Source organism: Danio rerio, chromosome 5 (assembly GCF_049306965.1).
Source record: "Danio rerio strain Tuebingen ecotype United States chromosome 5, GRCz12tu, whole genome shotgun sequence".
Classification (NCBI taxonomy): Eukaryota; Metazoa; Chordata; class Actinopteri; order Cypriniformes; family Danionidae; genus Danio; species Danio rerio.
In genome coordinates this window covers 14,670,001-14,684,904 of record NC_133180.1, presented here as the reverse complement: position 1 = coordinate 14,684,904, position 14,904 = coordinate 14,670,001, and the positions used below count along the sequence as shown (strand labels likewise).

Below are 14,904 nucleotides of genomic sequence, written 5' to 3'. Positions count from 1 at the left end.
AAATAGCAAAAAACGTCCGCAGATTCCGTCTGGCCATGAGGTTTGGGCACATTTTGTGCTAAACATGAAAACAAAATAAGTAAAAATGTATTTTATTAGAAAAGTTCTACAAAAGTTTCACTTGTGTTATTAGATGGTGAACAATTGATCTGTGAAGTGCGAGTTAATATATTACATAAGTGTTAGTTATTAGCTTATGTATGTTATTGGGACATTATTCTAGTTGCAACTATTGCTCGTTTACTAACAGTTAATAAATAAAGAATAGTTGCAACTAGAATATTGTCCCAATAACATATATAAACTATTAACTGATACTTAAAAAGTCTTTAGTAAGTAATTTTCTAACAGCTTGTTCATGATCTGTTACTAATTTATAAGGTATGGCTATAAATTACTAAAATACAGTTAAGAAGTCATTTATAACTTGTTAACTAACAGCTTGTATGTTATCTATTGGCTATCTATAAGGCACAGTTATAAATAATTAAACTATTAACTTTTATTTAACAAGTCAATCTAATTAACTAACAGTTCATTAACAAACTATTAACCAGCTATAATGGATAGTTATTCTAAAGTGTTACCAGTTATTCTGTACAAATTACTACATTTGAGTCACAACTAAACGTTCACTTGGGAAGCAGGGTTTCTGCAGGTTTCATCAAGTCAAATGTAAGACTTTTAAGACCCTTTTAAGACTATTAAGAAAGACATTTTGAGCTTATACAGGGAAAAGATTTTTTTCTAATGGCCCAGTATTATAATGAGGAATCGTGTAATTTTTTTTTTTTTTCCCTGATTAGGGAATCTAATTTGGAGAATTTAATGTGAAAAAAAAATGTCTAACAGCTGTTGTGAATTGTATATCTTTGCAATAAAAAAACGTAAATATAAAAAATAAAGTTTCATTGAGATTTATTGTTGGTTATTGAATAGATGTCAGCCCAATTCAGTAGCTTATTTGGACAAAGCAAAATTAAGACATGTTGAAAATTATTTCAGACCTACAACACAACAGGTCAGTGAATTTAAGACTTTTTAAGGCCTAAAATTTAGTTAAAAGACATTTTAAGATCCAGCAAACACCCTGTTTAATATAACAAAAAAGACTAAATAAAAGGAGTGTAAATCCAAAAACACAAACACACACACATACCCACAATAAGTCCAACTTCACATTGCGGGTCCTCGTACCCACAGGTCATCATCGTGCCCACAGTGTCATTCACCACAGCCACTACGTCCAAATCAAACTCCTTTAAGAAATAAAAGACACAGACAGACGGAGGTATTACCAGCAAACCAGAGCAAAGCAAATCCACCATGACTGCCTTTCGGGACACGATTCGCCTGACTGAACATCTACTAATTACATCTTGTTATAAAAGGCTGGGTAATTGTGGTTAATAAGTGCAGAAATGGCTTCCATGCTGTGCTAGCAGTGGCGAGCGCTCGTTCTGACCTCACAGCGATGAATGGCATCTTTCAGCAAGGATGCCACATCTTCTCCTTCACAACCCGAGGCCTTGAAGCCCTTTGTCCACTTTATCAGGATACCCTTTAAAAAAAAATGTCAATCAGAATCATATGGCTGTACAAAACAAAATCAACTTGGAAAAAAAGTAACTTGTAGCGACAAGCATAATGGAAAAAAAACATTGAATATTGCATAATACCATACCATATGCATTAGCAATTCAGTGTAAAATTCCCCGGCCACTTTATTAGGTACAGCTAACAAGTAACAGATTGTACCCCCTTTTGCATTCAGAACTCCTTAGATTAGAGGACTCCTTAGAATAGATTCAACAAGGTACTGGAAATATTCCTCAGAGATTCTGGTTCATGTTGACATGATGGCATCACACAGTTGCAGTAGATTTGTCGGCTTTACATGATGTGAATCTCCCCTTTCACCACATCCCAAAGGTGCTCTACTGGATTGAGCTCTAGTGACTGTGGAGACCATTTGAGTAAAGTGAACTCATTGTCATGTTCAAGAAACCAGTCTGAGAGGATTCACGCTTTATGACATGGAGCATTATCCTGCTGAAAGTAGCAATCAGATGATGGGTACACTGGTCATAAAGGGATGGACATGGTCAGCAACAATACTCAGGTACGCCGTGACGTTGACACAATGCTTGATACTAACGGGCGCAAAGTGTGCCAAGAAAACATCTCCCAAACCATTACACCACCACCACAACCACCAGCCTGAACCATTGATACGACCATGGATCCATGCATTCATGTTGCTGATGCCAAATTCTGACCCTACCATTCAAATGTTGCAGCAGAAATGGAGACTTGTCAGACCAGGCAATGTTTTTCCAATCTTCTATTTTCCAATTTTGGTGAGCCTGTGTGAATTGTAGCCTCAGTTTCCTGTTCTTAGCTGACAGGAGTGGCACCCGGTGTGGTCTTCAGCTGCTGTAGCCCATCTGCCTCAAGGTTGGACGTATAGTGCGAGTAAAAAGATGCTCTTCTGCATACCTAGGTTGTAACGAGTGGTTATTTATGTTACTGTTGCCTTTCTCTCAGCTGGAACCAGTCTGGCCATTCTCCTCTGACCTCTGGCATCAATAAGGCATTTTGCACCCACAGAACTGCCACTCACTGGATATTTTCTCTTTTTCTGACCATTCTCTGTAAACCGCTAAGATGGTTGGGCGTGAAAATCCCAGTAGATTAGCAGTTTCTAAAATACTCAGATCAGCCCATCTGGCTCCAACAACCATGCCACGTTCAAAGTCACTTAAATCACCTGTCATCCCCATTCTGATGCTCGGTTTAAACTGCAGCTGATCATCTTAACCCTTCTTACATGCCTAAATGCATTGAGTTGCTGTCATGTGATTGGCTAATAAGAAATTTGCATTGTAAAACAGTGTGATAGGTGTACCTAATAAAGTGGCTGGTGAGCGTATATGTACTGTACACCGACAAAGCAGCATAAATAAATGACGAATAAATAAGTAATACAAGGGTAAACTGCACCATCCCATCTGTGCCATATTTAAAACAGTGTATTGGCCATACAGTCGAAGTCTGTATGTAAAATTAATTGTTTTAAAAAAATTAATTCTAAGCGCATGATAAAACATTGTGCCTGCATGTTGTATTTGTTTACTTATGTTTGTATCATTTCATTTAAAACATTTTTAAATTATTTTCATGTATATTAGTTTTTCTAATAGGCATGTTTTTTAAACCTGCACTTTAGAGGGATCCATATTCACCTTTATACATTTTTATACCTTGATTACACCAAATAAACTGGTTTAGAAATTCCAAAAAGACTTGTTCGATTTGATGCAATTGATGCACGGACATCAATTTTGGCCAAACTATCATACCAAGTTTGCTCCTGGGAATTTGTCATTCCCACCCTGTATTTTTATGAATCACTATGTATCAAGTATTAGCTATATTATTAGATACTTTTTGGAAGGATTAAGATAAATTGATCAGATAGAAATAACTATCCTCTACAACCATAGAGAATGTTGTTGAGATGGCTAAACTTGTCAGTTTTCAACACATGAATTGTCACAAAAGCCATGGTATGTTTTCAATTACAACAAAACCTTGAGTTGAAACAAAAGGAATCTATATTTCCTTAATTTAGATTAACTAGTTGATCCACAAATAGATAGCTGGACAGGTAAACGTGTGTATGTTTGTACTGTACAGTACCTGGTCAAGTTTGTCCTGATGGCAGGGAAATGAGAAGGTAAATCCAAGAGGAAGTGAAGCCCCCTTCATCCCCATGTACTCCAAGAAGTCAGCGATACAGTGCACTATGTGATCAAACAACTGCAGAAAACCATTCACACACAAACACAGACACGCATTTATATTTGTAAGTGATGACAAAAGGATTATTCAAGCACAAAGCACATCATCTATAAAAGTGGTGTCAAACTCAATTCCTGGAGGGTCGCAGCTCTGGTTCAGCTCCAACCACCTTCAACACACCTGCTTAATAGTCTCTAGTAGACCTGAACACCTTGATTAGTTGTATCAGCTGTGTTTGATTAGGGTTGGAGCAAGATTGTGCAGAGCTTTGGCCTTCCTGGAATACAGTTTGAGACCCACGTCAAGTGCATGCTTATGCTAAGGTGCAGCCTATGAGTGGAAGCATAGCCCTCACCGTGGCCGTCGGTGACGCTGATGTGCACCTCTCAAAAAATGTAACTACTCGCCGTAACGATTCGCAATGCAAGCTCTGTAATTGGTAGGCTTTGTAGCGCTGATGAGTGTGGGCAGAGATGAGAGCCACGCGAGCCCGATGGAGCAAGTGTTTACAAGTGTGGTCTCGTGAAGGAGCTCCAGATGGAGACTGTTGCTTTGTGTTTACCTTCCGATTGTTGCACGTCCGCTAGGTCCCGCCTCAAAATGAGCGAGTTTGAGCCACTTGTACAATAAGGTAGCGTTCAGAAAAAAACATAACACCAGCGAAGAAACCCGACACAGAGGCACATAAACACCTACTGCCAGCTAGCATTTCTGAAGTGTTATTGCAGAGCAACACAAACAGCGTGCAGAAGTATAAATGCACGCCGATCACTTGACACAGAAGTATAAACCAGGCTTTAGTGTCTGGGTGTGTAATTCAAGCCTATAATGCGTCCCTATAAACAGGTTGTTGTGATAAGGCATTATTTCATTGTCATACATGACAGAAATTAATATATTTAGTATTTTCATCATTTAAAATTCAGTAAATTGTTAAATATTTATTGAGAACTTTTTGTTTGTTTGTTTAAGTCAACTCTTAAACTGTCCTATGGTGCAAGCATCTCAAGCACCTTTCCATACATTTAAACTCCTATTAAATAAAAAGAAAATCCAAAAATCTTTAATAAATACCTCAGGCCTAATTTTACAAGTGGCAATTTTGACAGAAATTAATATAGTTAGTATTGTCATCATTTGAGATTCAGTAAAAGTTAAACATTTAATCTGGATGTCATTCAATCATTCATTTTCCTTCAGCTTAGTCTCTGACTTAAAGGTCTCCACAACGGAATGAACCGCCAATTATTCAAGCATATTTTTTACGCAGTGGATGCCCTTCCAGCTGCAATCTGGTACTGGGAAACACCCATAAACACTCTTATTCACATACACACTCATACACTATGGACATCTTTAGCTTATTCAATTCAACTTTAGTGCATGTCTTTGGACTGTGGGGAAAATCGGAGTTCTCAAAGAAAATCCACACAAAAATGGGGAGAACATGCAAACTCCACACTGAAATGGCAACTGGTCCAGCCGGGACTTGAACCAGCAACCTCGTTGCTGGTTGTGAGGTGACAATGCAAACCACTGTCTTGATGGGTTTTTTGTTTGTTTTTTGTTTGCCAAATCTTAAAACTGTCCTATGGTGTGACCATCTTAAGCCAAGTTCAATCAATTTAAACTCTTATGAATTAAAAAGAAAATATAAAAATCTTTAATAAATAGCTCAAGCTTAATTTTACAAGTGGCTATTGTGACAGAAATTAATATAATTAATATTGTCATTGTTTAAAATTCAGCAAATGGCTAAAATTATTATTTTTTTATTAATTAGATTTTTTACATTTTTAAGCCAAATCTTAAAACGGTTCTATGGTGTGACCAAACATAGTTCAATAAATTACAACTCTTTGTAATTACAACAAAATGGCGATTTTAGTTTTTTTTCTTTCAGCCATACATTTTTTTTCAATGTTTATGCCAAACAATGAATTAAAATGCACATTTCAAAGCCCTTTAATGTTTGTTAATATATTCACAAACAATGAATAGTGTTTGTACAGCTTTGATTAATCAGAATTCAACATTTACCAAGTAAAGATGAACTAACATATACAGTACTTTCATCTACAAAGATAACAAAGATGTCTAAATACACTTTTAAATGTATTATTCATTGTTCTATAATCTGTGTCCCCTGTTCTAAAGTGTTACCAATAAAACGAAGCATTCACAAACCTGTATTTAATTAAAACCAATGCACTATTTCATGTGTGCAAGCCTACATTAAAAAAAAAAAAAAACTAATCCGTATTAATAATTAATTTATTTTTGTGAAAGTAAAACGTATGTATAGCAGTTTTAAGACACTTCAATTTTCTTTCCACATCTCTTAAGGGATATTCAAAGATCTCCTGAGCTTATTTCTCTGGTATTGCTGAATCCACTGAATATGGCTTTAAGTGTATGAAGATAAAACGAGATGCAAAATACCAAGAGCATCCGTTTTAGTTTTTATGCTCTAATATTACAAATCTATATGCTGTTGCTGCAGTTCGTCTTAGAATCAGGACTGGTATAAGAATATTTACATTTTTCACCTTTAAACCACACTAGTGAGTACTGAGGGCAAAGTTCAACAACGCATGTTTAACAATGAGGTCAGTAGGTGAAGAGTGGGTGGTCTTTTGTGTTGTTTTTAAATCCACTTGAGCATTTACACTACAACAGGAATCTGAACATATAATGTGTTTTAGACTATCTGTCTATATGTTGGGAAAACGAAAACATTTTGAAGGTCTATTTCTATTTAGCGTCGTTTTCTTAGAAACAAATTGACAACAACACATCATAATAAAAGGTGTGAACAGCTGACTTGTGATCCGGCTGCCCAAACTACATTTTAATACTAATCGACTTAAATGAGCACTGCACATTTGTTGAAAAAAAGGCTCATTTTAAAACTCCCCTAGAGCAAAACAGGTGAGTTTTACCATTTCACCGATCAGCAGAATAGGGAAGTCCCAGAGTAAAATGAGAAAATATGATACACCAGTGGAATATGGAAAAACTGTCTTTACTCTAGCTGCGTCCCAAATCGCATACTTATGCACTATTTTACGCCATTTTGTAGTATAAACAACGTAAATAGTGCGTTCACACTGAAAACTCTAAAAATAATAAGAGCACTTTAATGATGCACTCATTCAGCCGGTAAAATGAAGTGTGGAATGACGGACACTACACACACTCAACGACCACAGGTTTGCTCACTTAGAGGAAGGGGTGGAGCTATCGGGCACGCATGTTTGATAACTATTTTTATTTTGGATTGAGAAAGCAAAATTCTCTCTCGAAAGTGATTATAGCACCTCCCGATGGTAAATGCGGTTAATAGTTTGGTCATTTATTTCACTAATTTAGCAACCGTCAAATTTCTTAGGGAAACTGTCATTGAATTTCCACTTAGTAAAAAAAACATTAGTGTGCCATTTGGGACAACACTACATGCATATACTATGCTGTTGAGTGTGTAAGTGCATAAGTACATAGTGCATGAGTGCATAGTGTGCCATTTTGCAGCTTCTGTTTTCTTCTGTTTCTGTATTATTTGTTTTTATTTAAACTTGTCTCTTTTATTCCTGTTGATGTAAAGCACTTTGAAATGCCATTGTGTATGAAATGTATGCATGTATATATGCAATATAAAAAACTTGCCTTGCCTTAGCATAGATCACTGAATCAGATTAGACCATTAGCATGTAAATCGAAAATGACCAAAGACTTAATCTTTTTCCTTTTTTAAGCTTGACTCTGCTGTTGTTACATCGTGTGCTAAGACTATTAATTTTTTTTGAGTGAGATGCTAATGGTCTAATCAGATTCAATTATTGATGCTAAGCTGGGCAAAGCTAAAAATGTAAATATTACTTGGAAAATAAGTCTTTTCCCAAAAAAGTGGAGCATTCCTTTAATAGACATAGCCAAATAGTTGTAATTTAAAAATAAGATAGTGTGTGTGTTTGAACTCATATTTTAATTACTGCTCAAAAAATAAAAGGAACACTAAAAAAAACACAACCTAGATCTGAACGCATGAAATACCCCAATTAAATGAGGCCCCTGATGCGGTTGCCTTAGATCTCCTTCCAGACTGGACTAAAGCATCCACCAACTCCTGCACAGTCTGTGTTGCAAGATGGTGCTGATGGATGGAGTTAGACATGATGTGCCAGATGTGCACAATTGGATTCTGATCTGGGAAATGCACAGGTCAGTCCATAGTAGCGATGACTTACTCTTGCAGGAACCGCTGACACCCTCCTGCCACATGAAGTCTAGCATTGTTTTGCTTTAAGAGGAACCCAGGGCCAACCGCACCAGCACATGGTCTCACAAGAGGTCGGAGGATATTGTCTTGGTACCTAATGGCAGTCAGGCTCATCACATTAATGTAACTGAATTGTAGTTACATTGTGTTGGTTAAGTGTTCCCTTTATTTTTTTTAATGAGTGTATTAATTGTGCAGCTCTAAGGTGCATAATCTATTATTATATTATTATTATTATTATTATTATTATTATTATTAACAAAATATTGTGATAATAAAAAATCTTATATTAAAATATTGATAGATGACGATAATAATAATAATAATAATAATAATGTGTTATTTTATTATCATTCTATTTATTGACAATATTATTATTATTATTATTATTAATAATAATAATAATAAGTGTTGTTTTATTATTAGTCTTAGTGTTTTATAGACAATATTTATTACTATTATTAATATTATAATTATTAAAGTGTTATTTATTATCATTATATTTACATGACAATAATATTAATAATAATAATAATAATATTAATAAGCAATTAGATTACTTTCCAAAATCATTCATCCCTATTACTGACACACAGTGAACAGACGTCATCTTCTACTAACCTGATCCTACAGCAGCGCCACCACCTCGCAAATGAATGTAGCTAATTCCCATCCTGAATGGGTTTTAATGAAGTGCGGTGTGATTACAAGGCCTACCTCCTCGCCTGTGCCTTGCGTAATGTCTTGAGGGATGGTGTAGATCTTATTATTCATCTCCACGTTTCGTCTTTTCCCACCTCGAACGCGCACCAAGAGCACCCTGAAGTTTGTGCCGCCCAGATCCAATGCCAAGAAATCACCACGCTCTGTAGAATACGCACAACAGATTTAGAGAACATTAAAGAGACACGCATACCCAACAAACCATTCAGACATGCACTCACAATATCAATCAACAGCTTTGTGTGTTTCGGATCTGTTCAAATACAGAGACTGTTTCAGAACTGATGTGGAAGGGGAAATCATTCATGCTGATTTGACATAGCATAGAGTATCCTTTTTTATTGGCCCTACAATAGCCAAAGCAGTTTTTGACTTGTATTGATTTTAATCGCAATATTCCATAGTCTCTCAATCTCACTTGTAATGAAGCTGTGTTAAAGGGGTTTCGAAAGAACCCCTTTTTGTTAGAAAATTGTCCCATGGGTCTCATCTCTTATCTATGCCAAGCTGTTACAGCTGATGGCTGGAAATATTTGAGACGGAAAATCTAAGTGGGAAAATAAACGGACAGCTTATTCACAGGTGACGAATGGGAAACAATAGGTTGTTTTCACATGACCTCATTGAGGACGTGCGAGATGGATTCTTCTATGTTTACAGATACAAGCTCAGCCGTTTAGAGTTGTTGCTGGATTGTATATGGTAGCGGCCGGAAATGAATGAGAATTATTTATATTATTTATTAAATGTCCCATTTATTGTAATTTATTAACGTCTACCCCTACACCAACCCTAAACCCAACCGTCACAGTAATGTAAAAACAGTAGTTGTACAGAGTATTATTTATATTCTATCTATTAAATTACCCAACAAATTGTAATTTTTAATGCTTACCCTATCCTAAACCCAACATCACAGTACTGTAAAAAATATAAATTATTGTTATAAAGTTTCATTAAAAAATGCTGCTATAATGATGTGCATATCACACCTCTGGCCGGCCGCGTATCCGATCTAGATTTACCCATTTAGAGGCCATTTAAGGTTAATGATGTCAGAATATACCAGCATTTCAAAATGGATGTGTGAATGGTCTTTTCCGGAAAATTAAACATCGTTTTTTAATTTACCGGAAAAGTTGCTCCGGGCATTTTCTAGATATTTAACGGTATCACAGTGAAAGGGGCTAATGACTTGGCTAATTACCCTAACTTGCCTAATTAACCTAGTTTAGCCTTTAAAAGTCACTAAGCTGAATACCAGTATCTTGAAAAATATCTAGCAAACTATTACGTACTCATCATAAAATGTCATCATGCTAAAGTTCAAGAAATCATTTACTAGAAATTTGTTATTCAAACTATTAAGTTTAGAAACGTATTGAAAAGATCTTTCTATAAAAAAAAAAAAAAAAATATATATATATATATATATATATATATATATATATATATATATTTATATTATATATATATATATATATATATATATATATATATATATATATATATATATATATATATATATATATATATATATAAATAAATGTACGTGGAGTACAAATTCAAAGGGCTATATATATTGCACTTAGTTATTTCTCTTTCTCGACACTGCTGCCAAGCTTATCTTTTTTTGACAAGTTAATTTATTATAGTTTATGACAGCCATCTTTTTTTAATCAAGGCTTTTTCAAACCTGCAGGCATTTTAATGTCATGTCTATGGCATGATTTATTCACGTGATGTATGCAATAGTTTTAAATTAAATTATATTGCTTACATGGTGGATGTGGAGCTCGCACTCAATCTCTCTCTCTCTATCTTTTATTAAGACAATTAAATGCAAAATGTTTTTACATAGACAATATGAAAGTTTTTTTTTTTGTTCTTGTATATGAGATTTAAAGTTTGGAACTCATGCTGAAGCTCCGGTTTCCTCCACATTTCATAGACTTGCAGTGTAGGTGAATTGGACAAACTAAATTGGCCATAGTGTATGAGTGTGTTTTGAATGAGTGTGTTTAAGTGTTCCTCAGTACTGGGTTGCGGTTTAAAGGGCATCCACTGCATAAAACATATGCTGGAATGGTTGGGGGTTCATTGGTTCATTTCACTGTGGCGACTCCTAATAAATAAGGAACTAAGCCGATGGAAAATGAATGAATGAATAACTATGTTCGGAAATGAAAGCGTAAGATTTCATGTCATTTGCTACAGTTTTTCATGACTCACATTAAAAATCCAATCTACCTGCTTACACTGTGAACAAGAGAGGACATATATCCAAATCATATCAGATAAATTTCCACATATGAACGAGGTAGGGCTGCACGACAGTGCTTACCACACATAGACTTAACTTGGGCAGACTGCCCAGGTATATTAACGACCACCCATGTATATATGGTGAAATTTTTTTTACAATTTTTGTAACAGCAAAACATCAGCGATCAGTTAACTAGTGGAAAATCTCATCTCGCCCTACACGTTTCCCATTTATCATTGTGTGTGAGCAAGAACTGTCTATCTTACGTGCCCTGCAGAGACCCTGACATGTGCCTTTTGAGACATAAAAATGTGTCCGTCCAGGGTTTCTAAATCCCCTTAAATGTCCAAAATTCAGCTTTTGGTTTCACTTTCTTAGCTGTCATCATTTCTTATTTTAATCCTGATTTACATTCACTTGGCTTCGTATCTGAAAGCGCGTGCATAGCCTCATGACCGGGAGAAAAATTATATAATTATATACAATTAATTATTTGATCTGAACCACTCAGATAAACTTTTCTAAACACTCAGAGAGGACGAAATTACATCTAAACTGGCTGCAAATATTGTACACCGTTAGAAATATTAATTTCATTTTAATTTACTCATTTGCCCTTTTATTTGACTTTTAATTCTCGCAATTATTATTCTTTTTAGAGATTTTTATTTCATGAATGCTTTTATTCCTTTGTTATTTTTCTCATTTGCTGTATATATTTTTTTAATTTGATGATGTAGATTTTTTACATATTTTATACATTTCTAACATGCTTTGTCAATGCTGTACAAAATGTCAGCAGCAGATTTTACCTGTCAGTGGGTGCACATGGCTCTTGAATAGAAAAAAGTTCAAATTAAAAAATATATAAAAAAAAAAAAACTTTAACCCATTAAAAAGGAACAGTGTATAATAAATACAAATATCATAAAAAAATAATAATAAATAAAAAAATTACTTTTTTTTTCATATGCAGGTAACCATGTGCCGTGAGTAACAAGTGTTTTTCAATCCGACTACCACCACCGCAAGTATATTTCAAACCTGTGGGAAGCACTGCACGACATATTCTTCTGCAATATATATTGCTATATAAATACAATTTCTTGGCTTTCATGGCTTAAATACCTCTATTTAAAAACAATTTATAATTTTAGATTGGGATATATCTGTTGGTGCATAAAATCTAATAAACAAATCTACAAGCACATATCAATACAATGAAAATGCTTTTAAAAACATTATACATTCACAGACGTCAAAAGCCCATCAATTAAATGATCAATTATAATGAAACTCAACATGGCAAATTCTGCAATATGACTATTGCAGATGATCACATTGCGATATAAATTCTGAAATGATATATTGTGCAGCCCCAGAAAAAGAAATAAATCTGTTTGGAATAAATCACAATCCATGTGATTTTTTCCTGATTACATGTGCAAGGGCTTTATTCACTCTGGAGAAACGGAGAAAATGAAATCTGAATGGATCACTTGAAGCATGCAGTCCTATGCTCACTTTATTTGACCCAAAACATCAACTGGATTAGAATTTAAACATCAGTTCATAACATTTTTAAATTATTATTACTATTATTATTGTGAGTGACGTAAAGCGAATTTTTAAGCATCACTAGATCATTCAGAAATCATTTTAATAAGCTGGTTTGGTGCTTTAGAATCATTTCTGATTATCATCAATATTGAAAACAGCACAAATTAATCAACTAATGCTAATTAAAAGGAGAGACAAAGAAATGACACATTTAACATTTATCTGCAATATGATTTTCTGTATTCACAGTGTCAAGTATTTTCTTTCTCGTGATCAATTTAATGAAGCCTCGCTGAATAAAACATTCATTTCTCAAAAGAAAAGCATTCATCTACAGTGAGAGCAAGATTCTCTGAAGCGTTCCCAAATCAACATGATCATCAAGCCTTCGTTTATGCAGTTTGAATGACGCTGCCATTAAAGCAAAAGCTGGAGCCAAGATGATGCTTTTAAATTGGACAAACATTTTTTCTACCCGAGCAAAACAATTCTACCAGATATTTGCTCAATACAAACATAAAGCAGATATATCAAGCAGTTTTAACTTTTAACTTCATTGAGCTACTTCTACTCAATTTTTCTCCCACTAGTCTCCAATTTTCCTCTCATTATTTTTAATTCCAAACACAAATCCCATTTTTTGAGCAGAAATTATTTTTTATTATTCATAATCTTTCCTCAACCAATCCAAAACAGACTACATATTAAAAATACAAGTAGAAATAATAAAAATATAAAAGATATATAAAAAATTTAATAAAGATAAATAAAAAATAACAAAAGGAATGCCACAATAAGGTTTAAAACATGCTATCAGCTTAATCCCTACATAAACATATTACTAGTCGAGGAAGAAGATTTAAAGAAGAGAAATACACTCGCCGACCACTTTATTAGGTACACCTTACTAATAATGGGTAATGGGTCATCTCCACTGCTGTATGGATATCTGTTATATTAGTGTACAAAATAAACCTGATTTAACTTCCACAAACCGGGATTGAAGAGTCTTCCTTTAAAATTGTTCTGACACGCGGCTGTGCTGATGAAGTAAAGCTGAAGTAAATCGCTGTACTTCATTACACACATGCATTGTTTTAAAACATTTTAAATGTGTGAAACTTACTCCTGATCACTCCTGATTTGATGATGATTGATGATCCTAGCGAACTGAACAGACCTTTCATTCCTGGTTGCTTTGCACACGTCCTGTCTTGTTTATATGATTATACATGACACGTGATTACCGGGACATGTTAATACGTGCAGATGCCAATCAATTCGGTGAGCGGGGGGACCGCACTCCTAAGACAAGTTGCGGTCGATCTGAAAACCGATCCAATTGGTCCACTGTTTTTATGCTGTTAAATTGAAAATAAAAAGGACTATGTGCGTTTATCACCCCAATATGACGGTCTATACACTTACTTGCCTTTATTTATTTACTGTATGATTTGTTTATGGGTAAAACAAAGACCATACAGGTCAGGTAGTTTAAACGTTTAAACGGTAGGCTACAAATAATTCATTTGTTATTAATTAATTAATTATTCATAATCAAAAATCTAATCGAATCGTGACTTAAGAATCGAAAATGTAATCGAATCGAGGATTTGGAGAATCATGACACCCCTAATATCTACACATACGCATGTCTGTCCAAACAGCTTCAAAACTAGATTTTTCACCATAGGTGCCCTTTAAATTGAATGGATCACTGTATACTTGTATAATACTTGTACAGTGATTATTATTTACTGCAGTTAATGTTAATTTTTGCATTTACCAATGCATTAAAAAATCCAGTGATGTGCTTGTTAACATTAATGCACTACATAAAAAATATAGTATGTATAATTCAAACTACATTGTTCTCATCATCCGTTATACCACTTAACACTACTTTTCCATTTCCTCCACTTAACCATCCCACTTTTACTTCACGTTCTATGAAAGCTGTCTGCGTTTCCATGAAAGCTGCATTTACCATATTTAACTTTACTGTACTGACCTTATGCAGCCCTAATCACTCATAGTTTTCTGTGTTCCAGTTTGTACTGTATACATTTATGAATTAACTGCACATTTGAAAATCTTCCCCTATAAATATTACCTTTTAGCAGAGTACAGTCATAAGACATTTTGTGCCTGTCATCGGCGCAGCATATTATTTCTTCTGCCAGGCCTACATTGCTTGAGGCCTTCTCAAAAGAAAGTTGTTTACCCGACACTAATCTGAATGCAGTACAGATGTCCTGCCACAAGAAATCTG

At 34.6% G+C, this 14,904-nt stretch overlaps 1 protein-coding gene across 1 annotated transcript in view; it reads right to left on the bottom strand.

Moving 5' to 3' along the window:
• Positions 1–14,904, bottom strand: part of hk2 (hexokinase 2) — a 140,685-nt gene that overhangs the window by 27,888 nt on the left and 97,893 nt on the right. Inside the window, 4 exon segments of the mRNA NM_213066.1 lie at positions 1,160–1,259; positions 1,466–1,561; positions 3,703–3,822; positions 8,801–8,949. Coding sequence (NP_998231.1) covers positions 1,160–1,259; positions 1,466–1,561; positions 3,703–3,822; positions 8,801–8,949 — 465 coding nt within the window.